The 23,293-nt window shown below is 44.2% G+C and overlaps 1 protein-coding gene across 1 annotated transcript in view; it reads right to left on the reverse strand.

Moving 5' to 3' along the window:
- Positions 1-22,016, reverse strand: part of ZZEF1 (zinc finger ZZ-type and EF-hand domain containing 1) — a 499,621-nt gene extending 477,605 nt beyond the window's left edge. Inside the window, exons 1-2 of the mRNA XM_082244777.1 lie at positions 21,491-22,016; positions 11,495-11,639 (exon numbers count right to left, since the gene is read on the reverse strand). Coding sequence (XP_082100903.1) covers positions 11,495-11,639; positions 21,491-21,871 — 526 coding nt within the window. The 5' untranslated portion in view covers positions 21,872-22,016. The remainder of the gene's footprint in view (positions 1-11,494; positions 11,640-21,490) is intronic.
- Between the last annotated feature and the right edge of the window lie 1,277 nt (positions 22,017-23,293).

Consider the following 23,293-nt stretch of genomic DNA (forward strand, 5'->3'; position numbering starts at 1 on the left):
TGCTCAAACTACTTTGCATTGATGTGAAGGTAATGACATCTATGTCCTCCTATGGTGGTGTCCGAATGGTCAGATATTAAGTACTCTTCGGGACCTATACGAATTACCTCTGTAACGAAATGAAAATAATGAGCGCACCACCAACTATACAGTAGATGCACCGATACGTCTCATATTATAATTTGGATATATGGTCCATGTCTATCTAGACATATCACTATCTTCTATACATCATGTCCAGATCACTGATCCGCGTCATTTCGGAACACTAGCTGGTTCTCTGGTCTCTGCCCTAAGCCCTGAAGAAGCGAAGTCAAGCGAAACGCGTTGGCAGCACAGGGACCATATCCAACTTTCTTGAGACTTGTACCATTTGGTTACCTACTTGGTGTTCTAATTTTTAACATATGTGTCTAATTATATATATATATATATATATATATATATATATATATATATATATATATATATATATATATATGTGTCTTCAGGCATGGTTTCATGCCTTTTTTCCTATTTACTGATTGATATTTAATAAAATGTATTTTTAATTACTACTGTGTGGTGTTAAGTCTTTTGACCACCTCACTCGAGCCTCTAAAACCCCACTTTTTCTATATTGCTTTTGTAGCATACAGGGGTGTGGCTCATATTTTGCGTCAATTATCTTTATGCCTGTTAATAGTTTGGAAAGTTTGAGCAGCTACTGCTTTTCACGCACACTTGTCATTCCTGCCGCAAGAATATGCTGATTCTTGCTGCTGAAATCTGGTATGTGGCTAAACAGGCCTTATTTTTTTGTCATGTGTAAACATTCAGTGGACCACAGAGAAGGAGTGAGAGGGTTGCGTAAGATCCCTTAAAACACCAGTTTGACATACCTGTAGGATTATTGTGCAAGTATCTTACTATGGGAGCAAGGTGTTAAAAATAGTGTGCTGAGAAAATGACAAGCTGCACAACCAAAATATTCAGCAATTTAAGCATCTAAAATGGCTGTGTACATTTATACACAAGTCAGAGTACAGTGCAATACTACTAGGAAGTGACAAAGCAGTTTAGAACGCACAAACCTGGAAACATTTCAATATGCAAACATTTCTATTATCAGTAAAGGCAGGGAATCTGATCACCAAGAGAACAGCCAACACAAACAAAACTTGTCACAGACAAATCATGTGAATGAGTTTACATATGCTCTGGTAAAAAGTAAGCATTAAAGACAAGGTGGCTTTGGCCTGAAAAGGTGCCTGTTAGAAAAAGTGCTCTATAAAATAATAGTGGGAACAGGCAAAGCAAAATAAAACATGTGTTTAGAAAATGATCCTAAAATTCAACATATCTGACAAATAGGTTGCATTAGGTTGCATTACAACAAATAGGTAGGCTACAACAGTCGTTCATCACTAATAACAAACAATATTAACTTAAACCAATAATGTCAAATCCCAGGGCAATTCAAACCAAACTCAATACATCAGTAAAGATTAACCTCAGTGATAACTGCATGTCAAAACAACAGATCGCGAAATATAGGCAGCTGTTGTCATATGGGAATCTTACATTTTCCTCTAAAAGCTAAGCTTGGCTACACTCCACCAAGTCAACTATTGGTCAGTGAAGAAAGATTGTACCAGAACCTGGCAGCTTGGCAATGGGACAGATTGCAGAAAGAGGTCTCATTGGTGGCAAAACATCTGCCCATCTGTGGACAGCCTTCGATCTTAGAGTTAAAATTACAAATTCTTTTTACAAAATAATTAGTAATTATTTAAAAATAGACTGCTACCTTTATTTTTCATCATAGTCTTCACTAGTTTATATCACCTAATCTACAGGAACTTATGGATGAGGCTACTGTAGACATGGGCTTCAAATAACCAAGGTAAACAGCTGGGACCTACCTCTTATGTTTGTTATTTTACACTGTTCTCCTAGCTAGGGCTTGTCCTCACCATGGGACACCTGGGGTATGTTATTCCCACAATATTACTTTTTTTGCATCCATCATATTTTACTCACCTTGTATCTGTTCCCTATTGCACTTCAAGCTGCAGAAACTCTGTCAGAACCAACAGGTCCCTGAAAATCCCAGAAGACGAGAGTTTTCTGGAGACGCGTCGAATGGAGAGCATGTGTGACGTCATAAGGGCCGATTAGATGGTTGACACTGTGGCCAGCTTTTTTTCATGCTTGAATTTACTGCTCTCGCAAGTGTACATCAGTTTCTGTTTTAATAAACTGTTTTTACGGATTTACACTATGCTTCTCCCTATTTCATGTTTGGCCATATGATGAGCTTATTCCATTTGATGCATGCTGTGGATATTTGGGTCTATTGGCATCAGCAAAGGAGATTCACTGCAGGCTTCCTTTGATCTCTGTAATTGGGATCAATACACTGTGGTAAGAGACCATCCACTCTCAATTAGAAGCACCGCACAGTAGAGAGTTTTTGCATCATGGAACACAAAGCACTCCAACTGGCACTTTTCAGTGGACTATATGTTCTTTGTGCATGTTTTCATGTAGATTTTATTTTCACATCCATTTTGCAATCAATAGCATATGCACTTTGTTGTGGTTTATATTGATATCTTTCAGTGGATTGTATGTTTTTGCATGTTTTCATGTAGATCTATCACAAGATTTAAGGAACAGCGCACCATTTTTGCACACATTATCCCCCTTCCAGGATTTGGGGTGCAGCAGTTTCCCTAAAAGGTCAGTGCAGATTTTTGTTTTTTTTGAGAACCAACACAATTGGCATCACTTCCTTTAATGTTACCAGCAATTATTATTCAGCCACTGAACATATACTTTGAAGTTTACATTCTCTACAGAGAAGTCCAGATTAGCAGGAGAAAGGAACACCCAGGGCTTACTTCTGTCCTGCAACAGCCCCGCCACCCCAAACACAAACAAACATTCCTAATGAGCAGTCTCCAATTCTGCTGCATTCACAATACAACGTTTCACGCAATACTCACATAGAACAGCCCATTCATTTCAATTTCAGTAAGATCACCCCCAAAGTCATTAACCCTCCCGTGAAACTTTTTTTCCATCAAATGAAAGGCTATCATCCTTGGAAAAAATGTAACACGTGTCAACATAACATTAAGGGGAGAGTAAAAACACAATTCCAATCTGTGGTTACGAACCAAATTTATTCTAATAAACAATTGCATACATGTACCACTAATAATGTTGTTTATCTTCTGACTTGCCCTTGTGGCAAACAATATGTCGGCAGAACGATTCGCCCATTTAATGTTAGAATGAATGAACATAAAGCCAACATGAAAAAAAGGCTTTATCAATCATAGTGTATCCAAACACTATCGTCAATTTCACAATCGAGAGCCAAGAGGCACAGAATTTATCATTATTGATAGGTATGTGCCTCCTTGGAGGGGAGGAGCTAGAACTAGGGGCGTATCATGGTTAGAAACTTTTTGAATACATGAGGTTCTTTTTTACGTTTGGTCTAAATATTGAATGGGATCTAAATGCCTCAATCAATAAGGCATCATTTTAAATCCTATTATGTTATTTTTTCATTTCAATTGAGGGAATTTTTTATAAATCATACTGGTACGATTCATGTATAGGTTACCTCTCTACGTGTGTTCACGTTGACCAATAATGCAGATTTTATCAATTTTTTGCTTGTAGGACTCCTCTTATGGGGTACACACACATTTATATTATATATATTCTATATATTCATTACATTAAAAAATGAATGACATTACCAAATTTGTCTAGTTTCTATTTTTCATTTTTACATTTTTAATTTTAAGTAATAAATATTTAATCCATTGACGGTTATATTCAAAGGGTCCAAATGTATTATTGTACCAATGGTTAGCTTCGCTTTGGGCTGCCGATGTAAACTTATTTGTATTGTTACTCCCCTGGGTGTGTGCACAGAGACCTTTGAGTGTATTTATAGGCGGCGCCAGATCGAGGCTTGGCTTCTTGTATGTTACATTTCAGAGCGAGGCTTGGCTTTTATCTCGCTGGGGGAGGGCAGTGGTGTGTGACACTCCTCAAACTCCTACTGAGGCTTGAAGCGCACGCAACGTGGCCATTTTTGCCGGTCCAGGAGGTGAAGCCCACTAGCATGATCTTCAATGCTCTAGGTGATTTTTGTTATTGGGGTTGCCTTTATTATAAGAACGCAGTGACAGCAAGGGCCAGACACCCCAGAAGATGTCTATTTAGACCAAACGTGTCGGTCTGCTTCTATGATGCCACTGCATTACATTTGATCCTAGGATGTTTTATTGAAAGCCCTTTCCATTCATCTATATTGTAAATGTGTCTGATTTTTAATGAAGCAGTATTTCCATATGTGGAGAAGAACATGAGGCTCTAGTTTTGACTGGATTGGTCCATCAACGGGAATAATCTATATTAAAGGGGAGTATACCAGGGGTGCTGTTGGAGTGGCTGAATTCTATCCAGATGTCTTTTGGATAATTATCCATCTAATCATGCTGTTACTGACTCATTAGGGGCATGCTTAATACGGTCCATTTTATCTGGTAAGCCCCCCCTCTAATGTTGGTGGTGGTTCCTGTGCACGTGTTTTTAAATTATTTACATGGAATAACGATTGAAGATACTTTTTCACATTGCACTTTGTTTATGTTGTGCATGTTTATTAATCAGATTTTTATTGCTCTGTTATTGGAATATATATTCACTTTATATTATTTGTATTGGCCATATTGTATTTTATATGTATTGTATAAATACTCCTATTGGCCATATAGACACATTTTATTATTGCACTAGATATGCACTTTGTTTTAGTTTTATTATCAACGCTGCCCTTTATACATTTTTTACTTTAGATACAGATTGTCATCTGTAGTGCCAGTCGCTTTTTCAGAATTGTTATTTCCTCATTTTCAACAGGAAAAGCAGCAGATTCATTCTGGTCATTGATCACATCATCTAAAGCCTCCAAACTGCAGGCAGATATACAGCTTTAAGCTTTCGTTAATACAAACCTTACTAAAATTCTTAAAAGTAGAACTATAGGCAATCCCCCCCCCCCATTTTGGATAAAGTGAGGGAGAGTTATAACCGCTGTAAGATTATTTTTTTTTTTTTTTTAACCATGTGTCCCACTGTGGAGATTTCCCTTCACTTCCTCTCCCAAAGCCAAACAAGACATAAGAGGAAATCCCGATCCACGAGAAGTGAGGATGAACCCCAAGAGATTCACACCACGCAATGTACGCCTTCCACGTACAACGGTAGATCTTCCTAGAAGTGCATTTTCTAGCTTTCAAAAGCGTAGAAATCATCGACAAACCTATCCTTCAGCACCTGGCGTTCAACTGCCAAGCCAAGTAGCCTGTGACAGGAGTCACTTTGGGCCTGGGGGTTGTGGACTCCAAATTCCTTTAGAGAGGTTGGGGGGCACCATGCCCAGCCTTATGGGGCTCTCTTATGTTTAAGTCACCCTGCATCTGTAATGGATGCAGGGTGACCAAGAGGGTGGTGAACACTGAGAATATGGTTGGACTCCTTCAAATGGGACAATAATATGCATTAACCATATCTCTCAGGAAATATGGAGATCTATCATATCTCTTTAGACTGTCAGGCACAGGAAGTGCAGCGCCTAATTTGGGCATCCAGGAACTGGTAGAGACAGCATGGCTGCTAATCATTGAAGTGCTTTTGTCTAAAATAGGGTCTGAGACAGCTTTTCCATTCACCTATTGTTAACTGTGCTAATAAGCCTACCTTTGTTCTGCCTGTTTGCCTTAAGAGAAACTTATAGGAATGTGGATTAGATGTCAAGGGGGAGGGGGGATTGTCCCACATTGTATATTTTGTACACTGTATGAGAGTGTAAAACTCTGTTCCTATTGGATGGTGAATATTATGTTCAGTCTTCAACAAGGTCCATCTGGTGGTAACTTTGTGGGTGAAAACTGTATATAAGTCGTGTTCAATAAAGTTGTGCTGAGTTCATTCAACCTCAATCTAGAGTTCTGTCTCTTATTGGGGAATCTGCTGCAGGGATTGCTATGGTCTTCCATACTCCCTTAGAGAATCACTAAGCTCTTGTAAGAGCTTGTGTAAGAGCTTGTTCTGCTACACTCTCTGGGGAAAGAGAGGTTCACCCACAGGAACCTGGAGCCTTGTCGTAGGTCCAGGGTGGGTAGGAGGCTGCAAGACCCTAACCAAGCTGCGGCGGTTCGTGGGGTCTGAAGTGGTTATGGTGTCTGGTGGAGTGCTTGGAGCCCTCGGGAAGCACTAGGAGCATCCGTCAACGGAGGTACCCAGTCAGGGGTGTCCTGTTCCGTTACATGGCCCACCTTAGAATTTAAGCTACCTACCATGCCACCAAGACGCTTCTGGTTCCCCCTTGGTGATTGACATAGACAACAGCTGTGGCCTTGTCTCAATGAATTCGTACCAGACACCCCCTGAGAACGCATTATCCAATGAGCCAGACAAGTCTGATCGCTCGGAGTTCCAGTACATTAATCGCTAGTCTGGACTCTGCCAAAGTCCAGACCCCCCTGAGCACATCTGTGCTGAGGACGCCCCCCCCCACCCAGACAGGCTGGCATCCCAGTACAGGGGAATAAGGATTGTCCCTGTCGAAGCAACGGAGAAGGAAGCCACCTCAAGAGACCGTGGATCCTTGTCCCATTTCACCAGAATCTTTTTTGCAGAGATATTGTGTTGAACTGTGCAAACAGACCGCCTCGAAGGTGGACACCATCAGACCCAGCACCCGCATGCAAGCCCAGAGGGATGACCATCTGCTGAACAATAGAAGCTGAATTGTCTCCTGCAATGTCTGGAGTTCTTCCAGAGGAGGAAACGCTCTGGCAGTTTTTGAGGACAGAACCAAAAGTAGACTTCTGAAGGTTCAGAATCCAACCAATCTTCCTCAGAGTTTGCAGAGTAATCTCCAGGTGTCCATCAGAGCAGTCGGAGACTCAGCTCGCAGAAGAAGATCGCCCAGGTACTCCAGTACCGGGATCCCCCACTGACTCAAACAAACAATGTCAGCACCAGGCCAACACTTTTTTGAAGACCCAAGAAGCAGAGGCAAGACCAAAAGGTCAATGCCACAAACTGATACTGCTTCTCGCCCATGGCAAAACGGAGGAAGCGCTGGTGACCGGCACATTCTAGAATGTGCGGGTAGGCGTCCTTGATGTCGATAGAAGAAGAAAACCCCCTGATGTAGGGACGCCACTACTGTGTGAATGGACTTCATGTGGAACTTCTGTACCCGCACAAAGCAGTTTAGCGCCATGAGGTCCAGAATTGGACCTACATTGCCTCCCTTCCTGGGAACTGTAAACAGATTTGAGTAAAAACCCCTGAAAAAGTTCAGAAGTCGGGACCGGAACAAATCACCCCTTAAAGTACCCTTGTAAGTGATGTGGGGACAAGTCCAAGTTGGAAGGGAAAAACCTTTTCAGGGGATAAGACCGAACTCAATCTTGAAGCCTTACTGAATAACTTTGTGGACCCACTCGTCCTGTACCAGGGAGGTCCATGGATCAGAGAAACCAGCAAAGCTGTCCCCCCACCCCAGATATGGGTGAGGGCGCCCCTTCATGCAGAAGCAGCCTTGTCCACAGGTCTGGAGGGTTGTAGACGTGGGCCATTCTCCTCCGCTCATGAGTGTTTTTTTTATCCCTCAGGGTATCAAGACAAGGAATCAAAAGCCAGGGCCTCCACCAGAGGTTCCAAGAGGACCTGGTCTAGCAAGCCACATGTCTCGCGAGACAGAGTTAAGCTGCTTGTGGATGGTGCCAAGTCAGCAGGTGACCATACTGCCTGGACAGACTGGATCTATGGAGGATGTATGTAAATGCAAATAGCAGCATTTGAAACAGAACACACCTACAGTATCTCACAAAATTACATGCTCTGTATACCGGCACCCAGATTGAAGAAGTGAAGAAGACAGCACATAATCTGCAGCTAGTAGGATCTTTTTTTTTATTAAACTCTCCGCATGAAGACACAGAGCTGAGAACTGTACTATTGGAGGTAACGGTGTACAGCTCTCCACGTGCTATGGGGGCAGTTTACAGCAAATATAACATGTACAAAAACTCGTACTCATTTGCTTAGCTTGGTCCTGCAATTAACCATTGGTCTGGCTACACACTCTCGGTGATGAGAGAGTGCCTGGCTCATACAAAACACCACGTTACATTGGTGGAGTGTTTGGTCGGCTTGAGTGAGGATAAACATGCGCTTGTGACCCCCTATAATCAAGGGGTCCTGTACTTCTGGTAAGCAGTACATACATTAGCACTGGGTGAACGTGTGGAGGTGGAGGCTCTAAGGCAGTGGTCCTCAACCCTGGTCCTCAGGGCCCACCAACAGGCCAGGTTTGCAAGATAACTGAAATTCATCCCAGGTGATATAATTTGCTGCTCAGTGATTGCAGTACTCTAGTCTGCATCTCCCCAAGGTAATACTTAAAATCTGGCCTGTTAGTGGGCCCTGAGGACCGGAGTTGAGGACCACTGCTCTAAGGAATACACTTATCAAGTCTGTGTTTTCTTATCAGCTGCTGTTTACAATTTTTCAACACTTTGATGTTTGGAGCACTAGAGACTTTGATATATATATGTCATTATTTGAATTTTTTGATGCACAGGTCTATAGCACTTTAGTGGTTTACATTATTGGAATATTATTGTGATTTACTTGTTGAGCGCTACATTTTCTCTATTTTTCAATAAAAAAAAAAGTACCGCCAGCAAACTTATAGGCACGCACAAAAGTGATTGTGATCTTGTATCTCAGGAGTGTAAACAATTGCAAATAATTTCAAGACGTGCAAAATGACAAATCGAATAAATTTCTGATAACGAAGTTTTACACTAGGTACTCACTACATTTTTTTTTTCAACCCAGCAGGCCGAATGAAGAAAAAAAAAAAACGAGATTGACGTATTACACAAGCAATGTTAGTGCTGTGTGTCTGCATAGGATTTGTAGCTGCTGCCTTTTAATTTTTTTTCCCCCAGACGAAGCTCCTCTTTAAGTAGTAAAGGGGGTTGTTAATCAGTTTCCGCTGCTTTGGTGTTAATGAAATTAACAGGTGCACTAGATGGGCAATAATAAGGACAACCTCCAAAACAGGAATGGTATTACAGGTAGAGGCTACTGACTTTTTTTTCCCTACTCATCTTTTCTTGCCATTTTTCACTAGTTTTGCATTTGGCTAGGATCAGTATCACTACTGGTAGCATAAGGAGATACCTGGACCCTATAGAGTTTGCACAGGCAGTCCACCTCCTCCAGGATGGCACATCAATACGTGCCATTGCCAGAAGGTTCGCTGCGTCTCCCAGCACAATCAAGAGCAGGGAGGAGTTTCCAGGAGAGAGGCAGTTACTCTAGGATACCTAGACAGGGTCGTGGAAAGGTCCTTAACCCATCAGCAGGACCAGTATCTGCTCCTTTATGCAAGGAGGAACAGCAAGAGCACTACAAAATGACCTCCAGCAGGTCACTGATATGAATGTCTCTGATCAAACAATCAGAAACAGACTTTATGAGGGTGGCCCGACGTCCTCAGTGGGCCCTGTGCTCACTGCCCAGCACCGTGGAGATTGACTGCCATTTGCCAGAATTGGCAGGCCCACCACGAACGCCCTTTGCTCTTCACAGATGAGAGCAGGTTCACCCTGAGCACATGACAGGGTCTGGACAAGACGTGGAGAACGTTATGCTGCCTGTAACATTGTTCAGCATGATCGTTTTGGTGATGGGTCAGTGATAGTCTGAGGAGGCAAATTCATGGATCATGCACAGATCTCTACAGCCTAGACAATGGCACCCTGACTGCCCGTAGGTATCGGGATAAAATCCTTGGACCCATTGCCTGACCCTACGCTGGTGCAGTGGGTCCTGAGTTCCTCCTGGTGCACCATAATGCCCGACCCATGTGGTGAGAGTATGCAGCCAGTTCCTGGAGGATTAAGTAATTGATACTATTGAATGCCCCCCCCCCCCGTTTGCCTGCCAAAAATCCAATAGAAAACCTCTGGGATATTATGGTTTGGTCCATCTGATGCCACTAGGTTGCACCTCAGTCTGTTCAGAAGTGCAGTGATGCCCTAGTCCAGATGTGGAAGGAAATACCCCAGGACACCATCCGTCATCTCATTAGGAGCATGCCCTGACATTGTCAGGCATGCATCCAAGCAGGTGGGGGGCCAAACAATTTACTGAGTTGCTGCAATGAAATTTCAGCAAAATGGACTAGCCTTCTGAATCAATTTTTCGCTTTGATTTTAGGGGTGTCTTTGAATTCAGCCCTCTGTAGGTTGATCATTTTCATTTCCATCAAACAAATGACTTCCCTTCGTTTCTAACACATTACCCAGTCCATATCAGTGTAGATATCAAGCAAGATACTTTTCCCCATTGAGGTCTGACGGGTTTTAAAAGTGTTCCTTTCATTTTTTTGAGCAGTGTATTTAGGATCTTGTACACTGTAAATCTGAATTTCAAAAAAAAATAAAAAATTATATATATATTTCAATCTTTTTTTTCTTTCAGTACAGTCCCTCACACAGCAAGGGATAAATGTTTGTTAAATCTAGAGGCAGAGGAGTTATATGCAATACCCACCATATTCCTTAAGCAGGTGTTGGTAGCTCTCCTCCTTTCGCCGGTGCTCCTGGATGTGGATAAGCCCTCACCATCCTCAGGAACAATGCAGAACCATCGGTCCTAAATTGCACTTTATCACATTAGCGCCCAGCTGAAATGCAGAAGAGGGTGCGGAGAATGGTCACACACCTTACCCTTTACCTCTAGACTTAGAGCATTTAACCCCTGCAGTGTGGGAAAGTTCTACTACATTTTTTTTTTCTGTTGCCCAGAGTGGGGCTTTGAAATGAAACATAAGTTGCTGTCAAGGGTATAGTTTATAAAAAAAAAAAAACACACAAGAAAACAGCCCATTCCTTATGGAACTTAAGGATCACAGTACAGAACTGTCAAACTGACTGCTTTATAAAAAAAATATACTCCTTAGTTATGAAGTGTGAGTTTTACTGCCATTTATGACACCATTGGGGAGATTTTTCCTCATGTCCTTTCTCAGTACTGCAACAAGAAGCAATTCTCAAAGGTGACAAATACAGCAGAAAATTGACAACATTTTTATCCTTCCATGCTCTACAAATGAAACTGATTTACGGCTGTTTCTCATCATTTGAGAGGTTCTGTTCACTTTCTATCTTGGTGACAAACCGTACAAGAACCGAGATACATTGGAATGTATTTAATTAGCTATGGAGACTAGTGTTCTGTCAAATGCTTGCCATTTGCTACTGTTAGACGGAATAGCAGGATAGTCAGCTGCCTAAAGGACACACCCACAAAATAATATAATGTATGTTCATTGGTCCTTTAATAATAACAACACTAAACATGTTAATAAAAATAGATCCAGTATCCAGGTTACCTGGTGTGAGGGAGCAGGCCTGCAGCTGTCTAATTACGTGACTCAGCTCCCCTTGAAGATTGGCACCACCGGAGGCCTTTATGGCTTCCAACATGCTCTCCAAGTCTACCACTTCATTGCCTTCCGCATCAAACTGTGCAAATGCCTGAAAGAGAAGCCGGTGGTTAATCTCAGAAGGGAAAAATTAGAATATGAATCATGCAGGATTATACCTACTCCATTATTTTGCAGATGCCAGCGTAACATAAGGAAAGTTTGTCAGTAAAAAAAACACATTTTTTTCAAATCCACTGCTTGTGATGCACCCAATCCACTGTATGTTTTTAATATTGAAAAGTCACACGTGGTCATTTTAACATATGACCAATAGGAAAATATAAAGTGTAATTTTTGTTTTGGATATATTAGAATAAAAATTATTAAGAAGGTTGCTACTAGCCTTTATTCTAAAATTCCATAGGGTTTCTTTTTTTATAGTTGAAAATTAAAAAAAAAATAAAAAACTTTCCTGGATGACTGTTAAATCTTGTGTTTGCCATACATTTTGCAGCCTTGTAAAATAAATACAGAACACAGCTGTGAATATTATTTCAAAGATATATCAAATGAGCAATATTCAAAAGAAAACAAAAAGATCCCACAAATCGTGTTCTTGGGAATACTCTCTCCAACGAATGGTATAGTATTAATGTAGTATGGAAAAAAAGGCTCAGCAATTCTCTGGAACTGCCGCTACTGCCAAATCTCAGCAACAAACGTCAATAAGAATGATAAACCAAAGTGAAACTGCAGAATACTGAATGGATTCAACAGTTTCATGACCTGTTCTGAAAACAGACTGCCAAAGCAACCCCAAACATACACTATGGGGTTATTTTACTAAATTTGGAGAGTGCAAAATCTGGTGCAGATCTGCATAGAAACCAATCAGCTTCTAGTTAATTTTTTTGTCAAGGCTTTATTGAAAAAGCGGAAGTTAGAAGCCGATTTGCTACCATGGACAGCTGCACCAGATTTTGCATTCTCCGCTTTTAGTAAATTAACCCAAATTTTAATAAGATATTAGCCCCCGTTCACACTTGAGCCATCTTGTGCACATTTCCCTAGGCTTGACTATGGAGAATCCCATTTTTTCTAATTGGTCCTGTTCACATTTATACACTCAGTTGTCCTACACTAGGGGTGCTAAACAGGTGGCCTGTGGAGCCCTCTGATGTGGCCCGCAACCTCAAACCAGGGAAGCATATGCCTAAGCATAAGCATAAGCTTAGTGCAGCTAACCAGCAGGTGCACCGCACAGCACCTACCCTGTGGTTAAACCATAGCGTATCGGCATGAAAGCAGCCATATAGCGGGCTCAAGACAGTAAGGCCCATTTACGTTTGCAGTTTGGGGAACAGTAAAACCCCATAGGTCACTATGTCCCATGAATGATTGTACCCAAGTCAATCCATTGATCTATCAGCCTGTCCATACATGGTCCAGATCTTCAAATGTTCAGTCTATGGCTAGCTTTAATCAAAGTACACATGGGCAGAATGTTGGGCGACATCAGCCATGTGTACTGCCGTTGGTCTGACAGAAGCCGGCTGTTTGGCTCTGACCAGAACATTCTAGCAGACGGGCCGTTCCCCTGTCAGAACACAATAGCACAGCAGGGGAGATCGCTGTACTAACATCAGGTTGTTATTACTGCAGCTACGACCTGAGCTGTCAAGTGTTTTTTCGTTCAGCCCACTGGGTTTAACAAAAGAAAAAACTATTAGTGTGTACTAGGCTTTAGAGTTATCAAACATACGTACAGTGGGGGGCCTGCCTATACAGTCAGTTCAACTTGTATCCAGTCAGGCAAGTCATTTTACTACATAGTTATTTGCATAATGCTCCGTAGGTCGGTCCTTTAATTCCTTTTAGATCCTTTGTTTACCATCAGATTGCAACATGTGGCCAAGAATGGTGCATGTCTTTTTTACATTTTGGTGCGTTGCCAGCTCAATAATTTGATTAGGCTTCCTTAACTAAATGCATGATAACGTGGAAACACAGTGCATGGGTAAGCCTAGTTGTGAATGGGCCCATATAGTTTTCTCCTTATATTATGCCTTAAATACACAACATTATTACACTTCCAGAGTAGAGCAAAAGCATTTTAACCTTCACCCAAGCAGAGTGTATTCCTGGTGATATTGAAGCGTTTTATTGTTTTTTGGGTGTATTACAGGTGCTTCTTAGCCATGTTTCAGGCATTTTTGTTTGTTTATCAAGTTTCAGTAGTTTTTTTCCTGAGCTGGGCAAGGAGAAAGGGTGTTTAGGAGTGAAAATGAGTTATTGCATGTTTAGAGGCATTCCCTTTAAAGTCTGTAGGGTCAAAAATGCAAGGCTATGCTTAAAAAGCAAAAATAAAAAAAAAAAAAAGCTCCTAAACTTTGAGGGTAGAAGAGGGTTGCTCAACCTTTTGAAGAGCGAAGGCTACTTAAAGAAGTACAGCCAAAGCTGTCAATCACAGCCAGTGAGCCAATGAGGAGAGAAAAGAAGGGGGGGTGAGCCACGGCTTTATGAGTTTTATGGAGGCATAGAACAGCGGCTTGAGAGCAAGCACACAGAAGGGCCCCCAGTGCAAGCAGCTTTCTCTGAAGGCACTGTTCGGGTAGCCAGGAGCGACGGTGGGGGACTGGAAAAGAAGAGGATCGGAGCTGCTCTGTGCAAAATCACTGCAAAGTGTAGGTAAGTATAACAAAAAAACAACTTTAATACCACTCTAAAGTACGAAACTATTAAACCATCTGTCAAGTTTTCATTGGTGTTTGTGTTCCTATTGGGAAGATTCACTCTCTATTTGTACTGGTAAGCAATATAACTACTAAAAAAAAAAGATTGGAAATCCATAAATGTAAAGTTGTCCCTAGAACAACAGGTAAGGGAAAGGGGAAAGTCTTCCATTGATGACACCTATTCCAAAACTGTCCAAGGTTGAGTTCACACCGTGTGAGAAGCGGCTCGCAGCAGGAGGTCCGGTGCATCCCCATTCACCGTTTCAGGTCCAAATTCGGTCCGAATGTTTTACTGAATTCGGACTTGAAATGGACCAGAAGATGCACAGGACCCTTCTGCAAACCGGTCCGTAGCTGTCCCAGAGATGTGTGAATGGGCTCCACTGAGAGCCGGTCACAGTCTCCCGACATGTGAATTGGATGCGGAGAAACCAGCATCCAATTCGTACCAGTTTGAACCCAGCCTCAAGCTGGCTATACACGCTTAGTTTCCACTCAGCCGATTCCCTATCCACAAAGCCAAACCACTGGTTGGTCAAATTAAAATTTTCCAGCAATCCTATTCAGCAGAAGTCGGATCTAATGAACGACTTCTATCGAACAGGGAGGGTCACACATGGATCGAAATTTATCTGGTTCTTGCTGAACCAGCCGAATTTCGATCTATATGTACCAACCTTAAGGTCCTGTTCAGAGCTAGTGATTTCTGAAAAGGAGCAGGAGCTCCCTTTGGGCGACAAGCTTCAGACGATGCGTTTTTTCTCCCTGATTACAGCGGGATTTATTGTGCACAAGTTATGGCTAAACCGCACCGCGTTTAGGTGCAATTGAAAATGAATGGCACCCGGACACACATGCTGTGTTTTGCCAACACTGCAGTGTGACTGGGAATCGTGGACAGAATTGCGGCGATTCCCCCCATGATCCCAAATTGCTAGGTGTGAACGGGGCCTAGGAGAGGAATTCCTGTTTGTCTGAGACAGGAAAGGAAGGGAAATCTCCTTGATATGTACATAGACAGCAAAGAATAATAAACTGTCAGGGGTTCACCCCTTCCTTGCTATGTTCAAAACTAAACAAAAAAAAAAACTTTTTTTCCCCCATTTTGTGAGGGAGGCTTATAACCTCTGTCAGTGCCCCATTGGGGAGATTTCCATTCACTTCCTATTCCACAGCCAAAACAGGAAGCAAGAGAAAATCTGTCTAAAGTGAAGGAATCCCAGGTCACCAGAACTAGTGTCCCCACTGGAATATTTCCCCTCTATTACTGCTCTGGGTACAGCACAAAATTTGGATTTTCTTTTACTTTCATTTTCAGTGATAATGGTAAACAGGATAAATAGTAGTGTGAATATTCCTAATGGAAGCACAGACAGCAATAAAAACCGGATATGTGTTCTAATCCCTCACCACTCTATCCAAAACAATAAATTGTTTTACCTCAGTAATACTTTAAGCCACATGTGTCAAACACAAGGCCAGTGGGCCGAATGCGGCCCCCCAGGCCATTTCATGTGGCCCTCGCACCTCCCCTGCAGCACCCCCCTTCTCTCTGTAGTCGGCAGCAGAGAGGACAGAACTCCTTTGCCAGATCCAGTGCTTCTCTGTGCAGCTGCAGGAAGGCTCATCTTTACCCGCCCCCCATTCTCAGGAGTCTGCAGCAGAGAGGAAGGCAGAACTCCTCCTACAGATCCTGCACCTCTCTGTGCAGCTGCAACACTACCTTGTCTCTGCCTCCCCTGGTCTCAGCATTCAGTAGACTCTGGAAGCTGACTCCAGCCCTCCTCCAGACCCTGTTCTTTCTTCTTCCCAGATCCACCTGCATCTTGTTCCTGGCCGCAGCACAAGGTAAGGGGGTGCATTGTGATGTAAAGAAGGGGGGTGACTCTTGACGTCTGATGGTGGGGGGCTCTTGACATCTCATGTAAGGGTGTAAGGGGACATGGGGTGCTCTGGACATCTAATCTTAGCGATTTAACCAGCCCTTTGAGGGCAACCGTAATGCTGATGTGGCTCCTGATGAAATTGAGTTTGACACCCCTGCTTAAAGCTGAACTCCAAGCATGATCCCAATTGCACACATTGGTCCCACTTGGCACAATGTAAGTATGCATATCTCATAGCTTATGGGCTGCTGGGGAAGCGGACAATCACTGTGATAAATGGTGCTACTGATAGTGATCGCTATAATCTTCCAGGTCTTATGTGGCTGAATGCTCATCTGGCACTGTCGCCATTAAGCCCCCATTCACACTAGCGCGACTTGTCAGGCGACTTGGCCGCCTGACAAGTCGCGGTGGGTCGCTCGCCATTGATTAGCACAGGACCCGTTCTAATAGGAGCGACACAAGTCGCTCCGACTTAGAAAAAGGGTCCTGTACTACTTTGGGGCGACTTGCATTGACTTCAATGATATGAAGTCCGTGCAAGTCGCACCGAGGTCGTGGTGCACGCTGTGCACCGCGACTTCACAGGTCGCCCCATCAAGTCGTGTCGCCCCTGTCTGAACGGGGTCTAAAGGAAACACTGTGTATTTTTTCAATGAATACAAGATGTTCTCTGTTTGGACAAGGGTAGACTGTAACGTAACTGTCTTTTTTTCTCCACCTCGTCCAATCAGAGAACACTTTGTATTCATTGAAAAAATATATGGCGATATGTAAATGGCCCCAGTGCTGAGCAAGCAACCCCCTTGGCACAGGAACCAAAAACCGGAGAGATCACTGTAGTAGTGCTGTCTATTAGTACTTGTCCACACACAGGCAGGAAAATTCAGCTGTTCAGCTCCATTTTCAGCACACCCTGATCACCCACTGAAAAACCAAGGTAGCTGGAGAGCATCATAAACATGCTGCAAACGCAGGGGGGAAAAATAATAGCAAATACAGAAAAAAAAAAAAAATAGGGGGTATACAATTGCAACAAAGGATTTGGCCAATGCAGTACTTCAGGTGTGATATAGGCTTACTCAGCAGGGACCTTCCAAATTTTGATCCATGTATGGCTGTTCCTGCTCGAGTCAACCTAATGATCAACTCCTCTCTAATGGAAACCATGGACAACTTTAGATTTTTTTTGATCAGCCAGCTGAGTTGCTGCAGGGCTGATCAGTGTATTCTGACAGTGGAGGAGTCCCAGCTTGCTGTCAGAATACATTAACCACTTTCAGCCCACGCTATAGCCGAAAGACTGCTACAGCGCGGGCTTAGTTTGCTGGGAGGCCGTCATATGATGTGCTCCCATGATCACACAGACAGCATGCCCCCTGCGGCACACTTGGTGATCGCTGAGTTCATTGGACTCAGCTGATCACAGATCGGGGTAAAGGGCCAATCACAGCGGCCCTTTACTACGTGATCAGCTGTGTCCAATGACAGCTAATCACAGGATGTAAATCATGCTGTCCAAGGAGAGGAGAAGAGAGCCAATGATCAGCTTGTGTTAGACATCTACACTAATAATCAGGGCACTGATTATCAGTGCAGTCCCAACAGTGCCACCTATTAGTGCCCACCAGTGTTGCTAATGGGTGCCCATCAGTTTTGCCTATTCATGCAGCCTCATGACGGAGAAAAATTACCTGTTTGCAAAACTTTGTGATAAACTATGAAAAAAAAAAAAAAAGTTTTCAAAAATGTTGGTCTTTTTCCGTTTGTTTAGCAAAAAATCTAGTGGAGATTAAATACCACCAAAAGAACTATGGATCGACCGATTATCAGTGGGGTCGATATTCACTTTTTTTTTTTTTTTTTTTTTTTAAGTATCAGCCACAAACTTTCCGATATGGCCAATACTGCTTCAAGTGATTGTACCTGCAGCTACAGACATCAACCCGATACCGTTTTTTTTTTTAGAGCCGACAGTCGGTTTTCTTGCAAATAACAATCAAGCAGTTGCTTGGCTGTTATTAAAAGCAGCGGAAGGAACGTCCCCCCCCCCTCCCCACTTTGCTCCGCCCGGGTCTCCTATCCCACCGAGAGGCCCGAGCGATTAGCCGGCACGTACGCTGGCTAGCCGAAGACCCAAACATGACTGGAATAGGCTTTGATCGGGTCTCTGATGTAGTAACCCGGAAGCAATGTCATGACATCACTTCCGGTTACTGGAGCCTTAAAGACACCAGATTTTAAAAAAATGACAGTATTTAAAAGTCAAAATTGGCATTTTGAATGCTTTAAAGAGCAGAGGAGGGGTTTGGGGTCTTTTAGATCCCAGATCTCTCCATAAAGAGTACCTGTCACTGCCTATTACTGTCACAAGGGATGTTTACATTCCTTGTGACAGCAATAAAAGTGATTGAAAAAAAAAAATGGCAGTGTAAAAATAAAAATCTTTAATGTGCAGAATATTGGCACCTAATATAAGCTATCGGCCTGAAGGGGTGGCCAGAAAATCGGTATCGGCCATGAAAAAACTATACCGGTCCATCCCTAAAAAGAACGCTCTATTTGAGGGAGAAAAAAAATGACAAAAATGTCTTATGGGTACATTGCTGCATGGCCACGCAACTGTCATTAAAAGTGTGACAGCGCTGAAACTGAGTGACTATAGCGGGGAGAGGGAGTATACCCCGTGGGACTGCCCAATAGGCATAGTCAAGCTTTTCCCTGCCTAGTGTCCTACTCCTCTAGTGGGCAGTATAAACCCAATGGTCAAGATGAAAAGGAGCTGTGTCCGTCAATGAACGAAAGAGAAATTGGCCTGGGCAGGAAGGGGGAAAAAGTGCCCAGTAGGCAAGTGGTTAACACTGCAGAAAGTATTCCTCTATCCCTCTCCAATAAGTGGATGGGCCAATCTCAGCCTGCCAGATGATCACAAAAAAAAGTGACTTATCTATGGTCAGCTTTACATTGGTGGCAATACAGATCATAGCTGGAGTTCTGCAAATTGATATGGTAGAGCAGCCGTCATTAAATAGCGGCCCGCGGACCAAGAACGGACCGCACAGTGCTTCCGCCCGGACCGTCAGGCCGCCACCCACGAGCAGGCATTGGTTTGCTGGGATCGCGGGTGTCCCAGCAACCAGTGACATCCACGCCCCTCCGCTTCTGACTGCGGCTCGCAGTGTACGGCTCTCACTCCCAGCCGAGCTGCGAGTTAGGGGCGCGACGTCTCATACACGCCCCGCCTCCCTGCTCCTCCACTGCAGCTCCCGGGTCTTTCATTCCCTGCCGGGCAGCGAGTTAGGGGCGTGAAGTTTCGTGCACGCCACGCACCCTGCTCCTCACTGCGGCTCCCGAGTCTCTCACTCCCCACCAGGCCGCGAGTTAGGGGCATGACGTCTCGTGCACGCCCCGCCCCCTGTTCCTCACTGCGGCTCCCGGCTCTCACTCCCAGCCGGGCCACAAATTGGGGCGTGACATGTGCGCCCCACCCCCTGCTGTTCGCGGCTCCTGTCTCACACATTGCAGTATGTCTCGTATTTTCTGCCCCCCACAGCCTCCTGACACCTGCCTCAAAGGTATGTGGGGCACATTTCAAAAGGGATTGCTGATCAGAATATTTTTTAAAGTGCACACTGTTGGGCATATTTTGTTAAGGGGCACACTGATGGGCACATTTTGTTGTGCCCATCAGAGTGCCCTATAAAATAAAATGTGGCCATCACTGTTTCCCTTAACATAAAAAGTGCACATTAGCATGCTACACTATTTATTTTACGTTAAGGGTCACGTTGATGGGCACATTTTATGTTAAGAGCAACGCTGATGGGCACGTTTTGTTGTGCCCATCAGAGTGCTACTTAACCTAAAATATGTCCATCTGAGTGCCCCCTAACATAAAATGTGCCCATCAGCATGCCCCTTATTTTATGCCAAGGGTCACGCTGATGGGCATATTTTGTTCTGTCCATCAGAGTGCCCCTAACATTAAATATGCCCATCAGCGTGCCCCTTAGCATAAAATTTGCCCATCAGCGTGACCCTTAGCATAAAATAAGGGTCACGCTGATGGGAAAATTTTATGCTAAGGGGTACGCCGATGGACATATTTATGCTGTGGGACACACTGATGGGCACAATTTATGTTAAGGGGGCACACTGATGGGGACAACTGATGAAAGGGGGCACTGTGATGTGGACAACTGATGTAAAGGAGCACTGTGATGGGGACACCTGATGTAAGGGGGCACTCTGATGGGAATGCCTGATGTAAGGTGGCACTGTGATGGGGATGCCTGATGTAAAGCAGCACTGGGATAAGGACACCTGATGTAAGGGGGCACTCTGACGGGAATGCCTAAAGTAAAGGTTGCACTGTCATGGGGACACCTGATGTAAAGGAGTACTGTGATGGGCACAGACTTGAGATTCGGACCTCGGCCCAAAGAAAATTTTAGCGACCGGACCGCCTTGAATTTTAATTCATTACCCCTGTGGTAGAGGAAAAGTGCCAGCTTCACATGGGTGGCAATACAGATCATAGCTGGAGTTCAGCAAATTGATAAGGTAAAAGGAAATGTGCCAGCTTCACATTGGTGGCAATCAAGAATAAAGCTGGTGTTCAGCAAATGGATAAGGTAGAGGAAAAGGGCCAGATTCACATTGGTGGAAATCTAGATTAAAGCTGGAGTTCTGCAAATTGATAAGGTAAAAGGAAAAAGTCCCAGCATCACATTGGTGGCAATACAGATCATAGCGGGTGATCAGCAAATTGATAAGGTAAAAGGAAATGTGCCAGCTTCACATTGGTGGCAATCAAGATTAAAGCTGGCGTTCAGCAAATGGATAGGGTAAAGGAAAAGTCCCTGCTTCCTATTGGTGGCAATACAGATCATAGCTGGCATTCAGCAAATGGATAAGGTAGAAGGAAAAGTGCCAGCTTCACATTGGTGGAAATCTAGATTATAGCTGGAGTTCAGCAAATGGATAAAGGTAAAGGAAAAGTACCAGCTTCATATTGGTGGCAATATAGATCATAGCTGTAGTTCAGTAATTGAAATGGTAGAGGGAAAGTGGCACACTGAAATCTGTGCATACATCCAAAGGCAGGCATGTGCTCCTAATGTATGTAGGCTGTCATTGCTGAGCTCCATCTAAACATGCTAGTTGCTAGGCTTGCTGTGGCCTGGCAGTGTGGCTCCTGGGGATGACAGAAGCAGAGCTTAGTAATGGCAGCCTCCATATTTCCGTACAGCAGGCTTCCTGTAGTGGGAGTTGAGTGGAGTTGGTGTGCAGTGCATGCCCCGGTTGTGTGCAGTGTATGGCAGCAGGCAGGGGCTTACCTCCTCGCACTCCTCCCGGCCGCTGGCCCGGCTCTCCAGCATCTCTATAAACTGCTCCCGGCTCAGCGCCTCTTCTCCCCGGCTCAGCCTTTCCTCCAGCCAGCGGAGCAGGGCGCTCTGGTGCCGGGAAACCACCGACTCCGGAGCCCCCACATCCCTGAGCCGGGCCGCCGCCTCCCTGAGCCGGGCCTGCTCCAGCAATACCCCGGGGGAGGGCGGCAGAAGCAGCGGGGATGACGGGCTTCCTGGGATCCCCAACTGGACTGCATTTTGCTGGCCGCTCGCTCCTCCTGCCGTGTCCGTGGCTACCGAGACGTTTTCTTCCTGCTCCATCCCTGGGTCGTCTTCATCTCCGCTGCCGCCGCTAATCGCGTTCCCCATAATGATGGCGGTGACGAGTAGTGCTGTGTTGTGTCCGGAGGGCCTACGAGGCCCGGGCCGCCTCCACCTTCCCGGCCAAGACCCGCCCCTGCAGCCCGCCCTGTAATGGCAGCTCAGGCAGCCACCTGTCACCACAGCCTGACACACTGACTGCACCCAGGACTCCCTCTATACCGGGAAATCTGACGGAACACCGGGCCTGCTGCCTCACTGTGGCACATGTGTCCTAGGGGACTTCCTGTGGTGGCGGCGGGGGTCATTTCCTCTCAACTTACTTCCCTATTCTGCTTCACTCACACTATATTAAATCATTTATGAAGCAATATCCTCATTTCTAAGCAGGTTGGCAAACATTTCAATACAGACAGACATACAGTCACAAATAAATATAGCCACAGCCAAGCACATTCAGTATCTTAACCGCCACTTTCCCTCTGGAAGTTTTACCCCCCTCCTGACCAGGCAATTTTTGGCAATACGGCACTGCGTTACTTTAAAGAGGAAGTAAACCCTCCTCTACAACTTGTACCTATAGGTAAGGTAAGGCTTACCTATAGGTAGTGTAATTATCTCCTAAACATGTACCGTTTAGGTGATATTTACCTTACATGCAGTCAGTGACGTCACTGGCGCATGCGCTCTGAAGGAACGGCCGCTCGTGCCATTCCTTCAGAGCCCCGTGCCGTGACCGTCGGCTCTCGCGTGCGTGCGCGGTAGTGACGTCACCACGGCTCCGGCCAATCAGATGGCCAGATGCCGCGATCCCGGAAGACGGGCGACTGGACATGTCGCCCGTCATAGAGGTGAGCGGGCGGCACGGCGGGGGCTCGTTCTAAGGTAAGTATTTCATAATGAGCTAGTATGCGATGCATACTAGCTCATTATGTCTTTCTCCTGCAGGGTGAAAAAAAAAAAATGCGAGTTTACAACCTCTTTAACTGACAATTGTGTGGTTATGCAATGCTTTTTCCCACAAATAGAGCTTTCTTTTGGTGGTATTTAAACAACTCAGCGTTTTTATTTTTTGCGCTATAAACAAAAAAAGACCGATAATTGTGGAAAAAAATATATATAGTATCTCACAAAAGTGAGTACACCCCTCACATTTTTGTAAATATTTTATTATACCTTTTAATGTGACAACACTGAAGAAATGACACTTTGCTACAATGTAAAGTAGTGAGTGTACAGCTTGTATAACAGTGTAAATGTGCTGTCCCCTCAAAATAAATCAACACACAGCCATTAATGTCAAAACCGCTGGCAACAAAAGTGAGTACACCCCTAAGTGAAAATGTCCAAATTGGGCCCAGTGTCAATATTTTGTGTGGCCACCATTATTTTTCAGCAATGTACAAAGAGCAATTGACTCCTGCGCTTAAGGGGTGGCCTTGCGGCTAGTATCCCAAAAATAATGCGATT

This window comes from Pelophylax lessonae (genome assembly GCF_965119305.1).
Source record: "Pelophylax lessonae genome assembly, chromosome: 2".
NCBI classification, from domain to species: domain Eukaryota; kingdom Metazoa; phylum Chordata; class Amphibia; order Anura; family Ranidae; genus Pelophylax; species Pelophylax lessonae.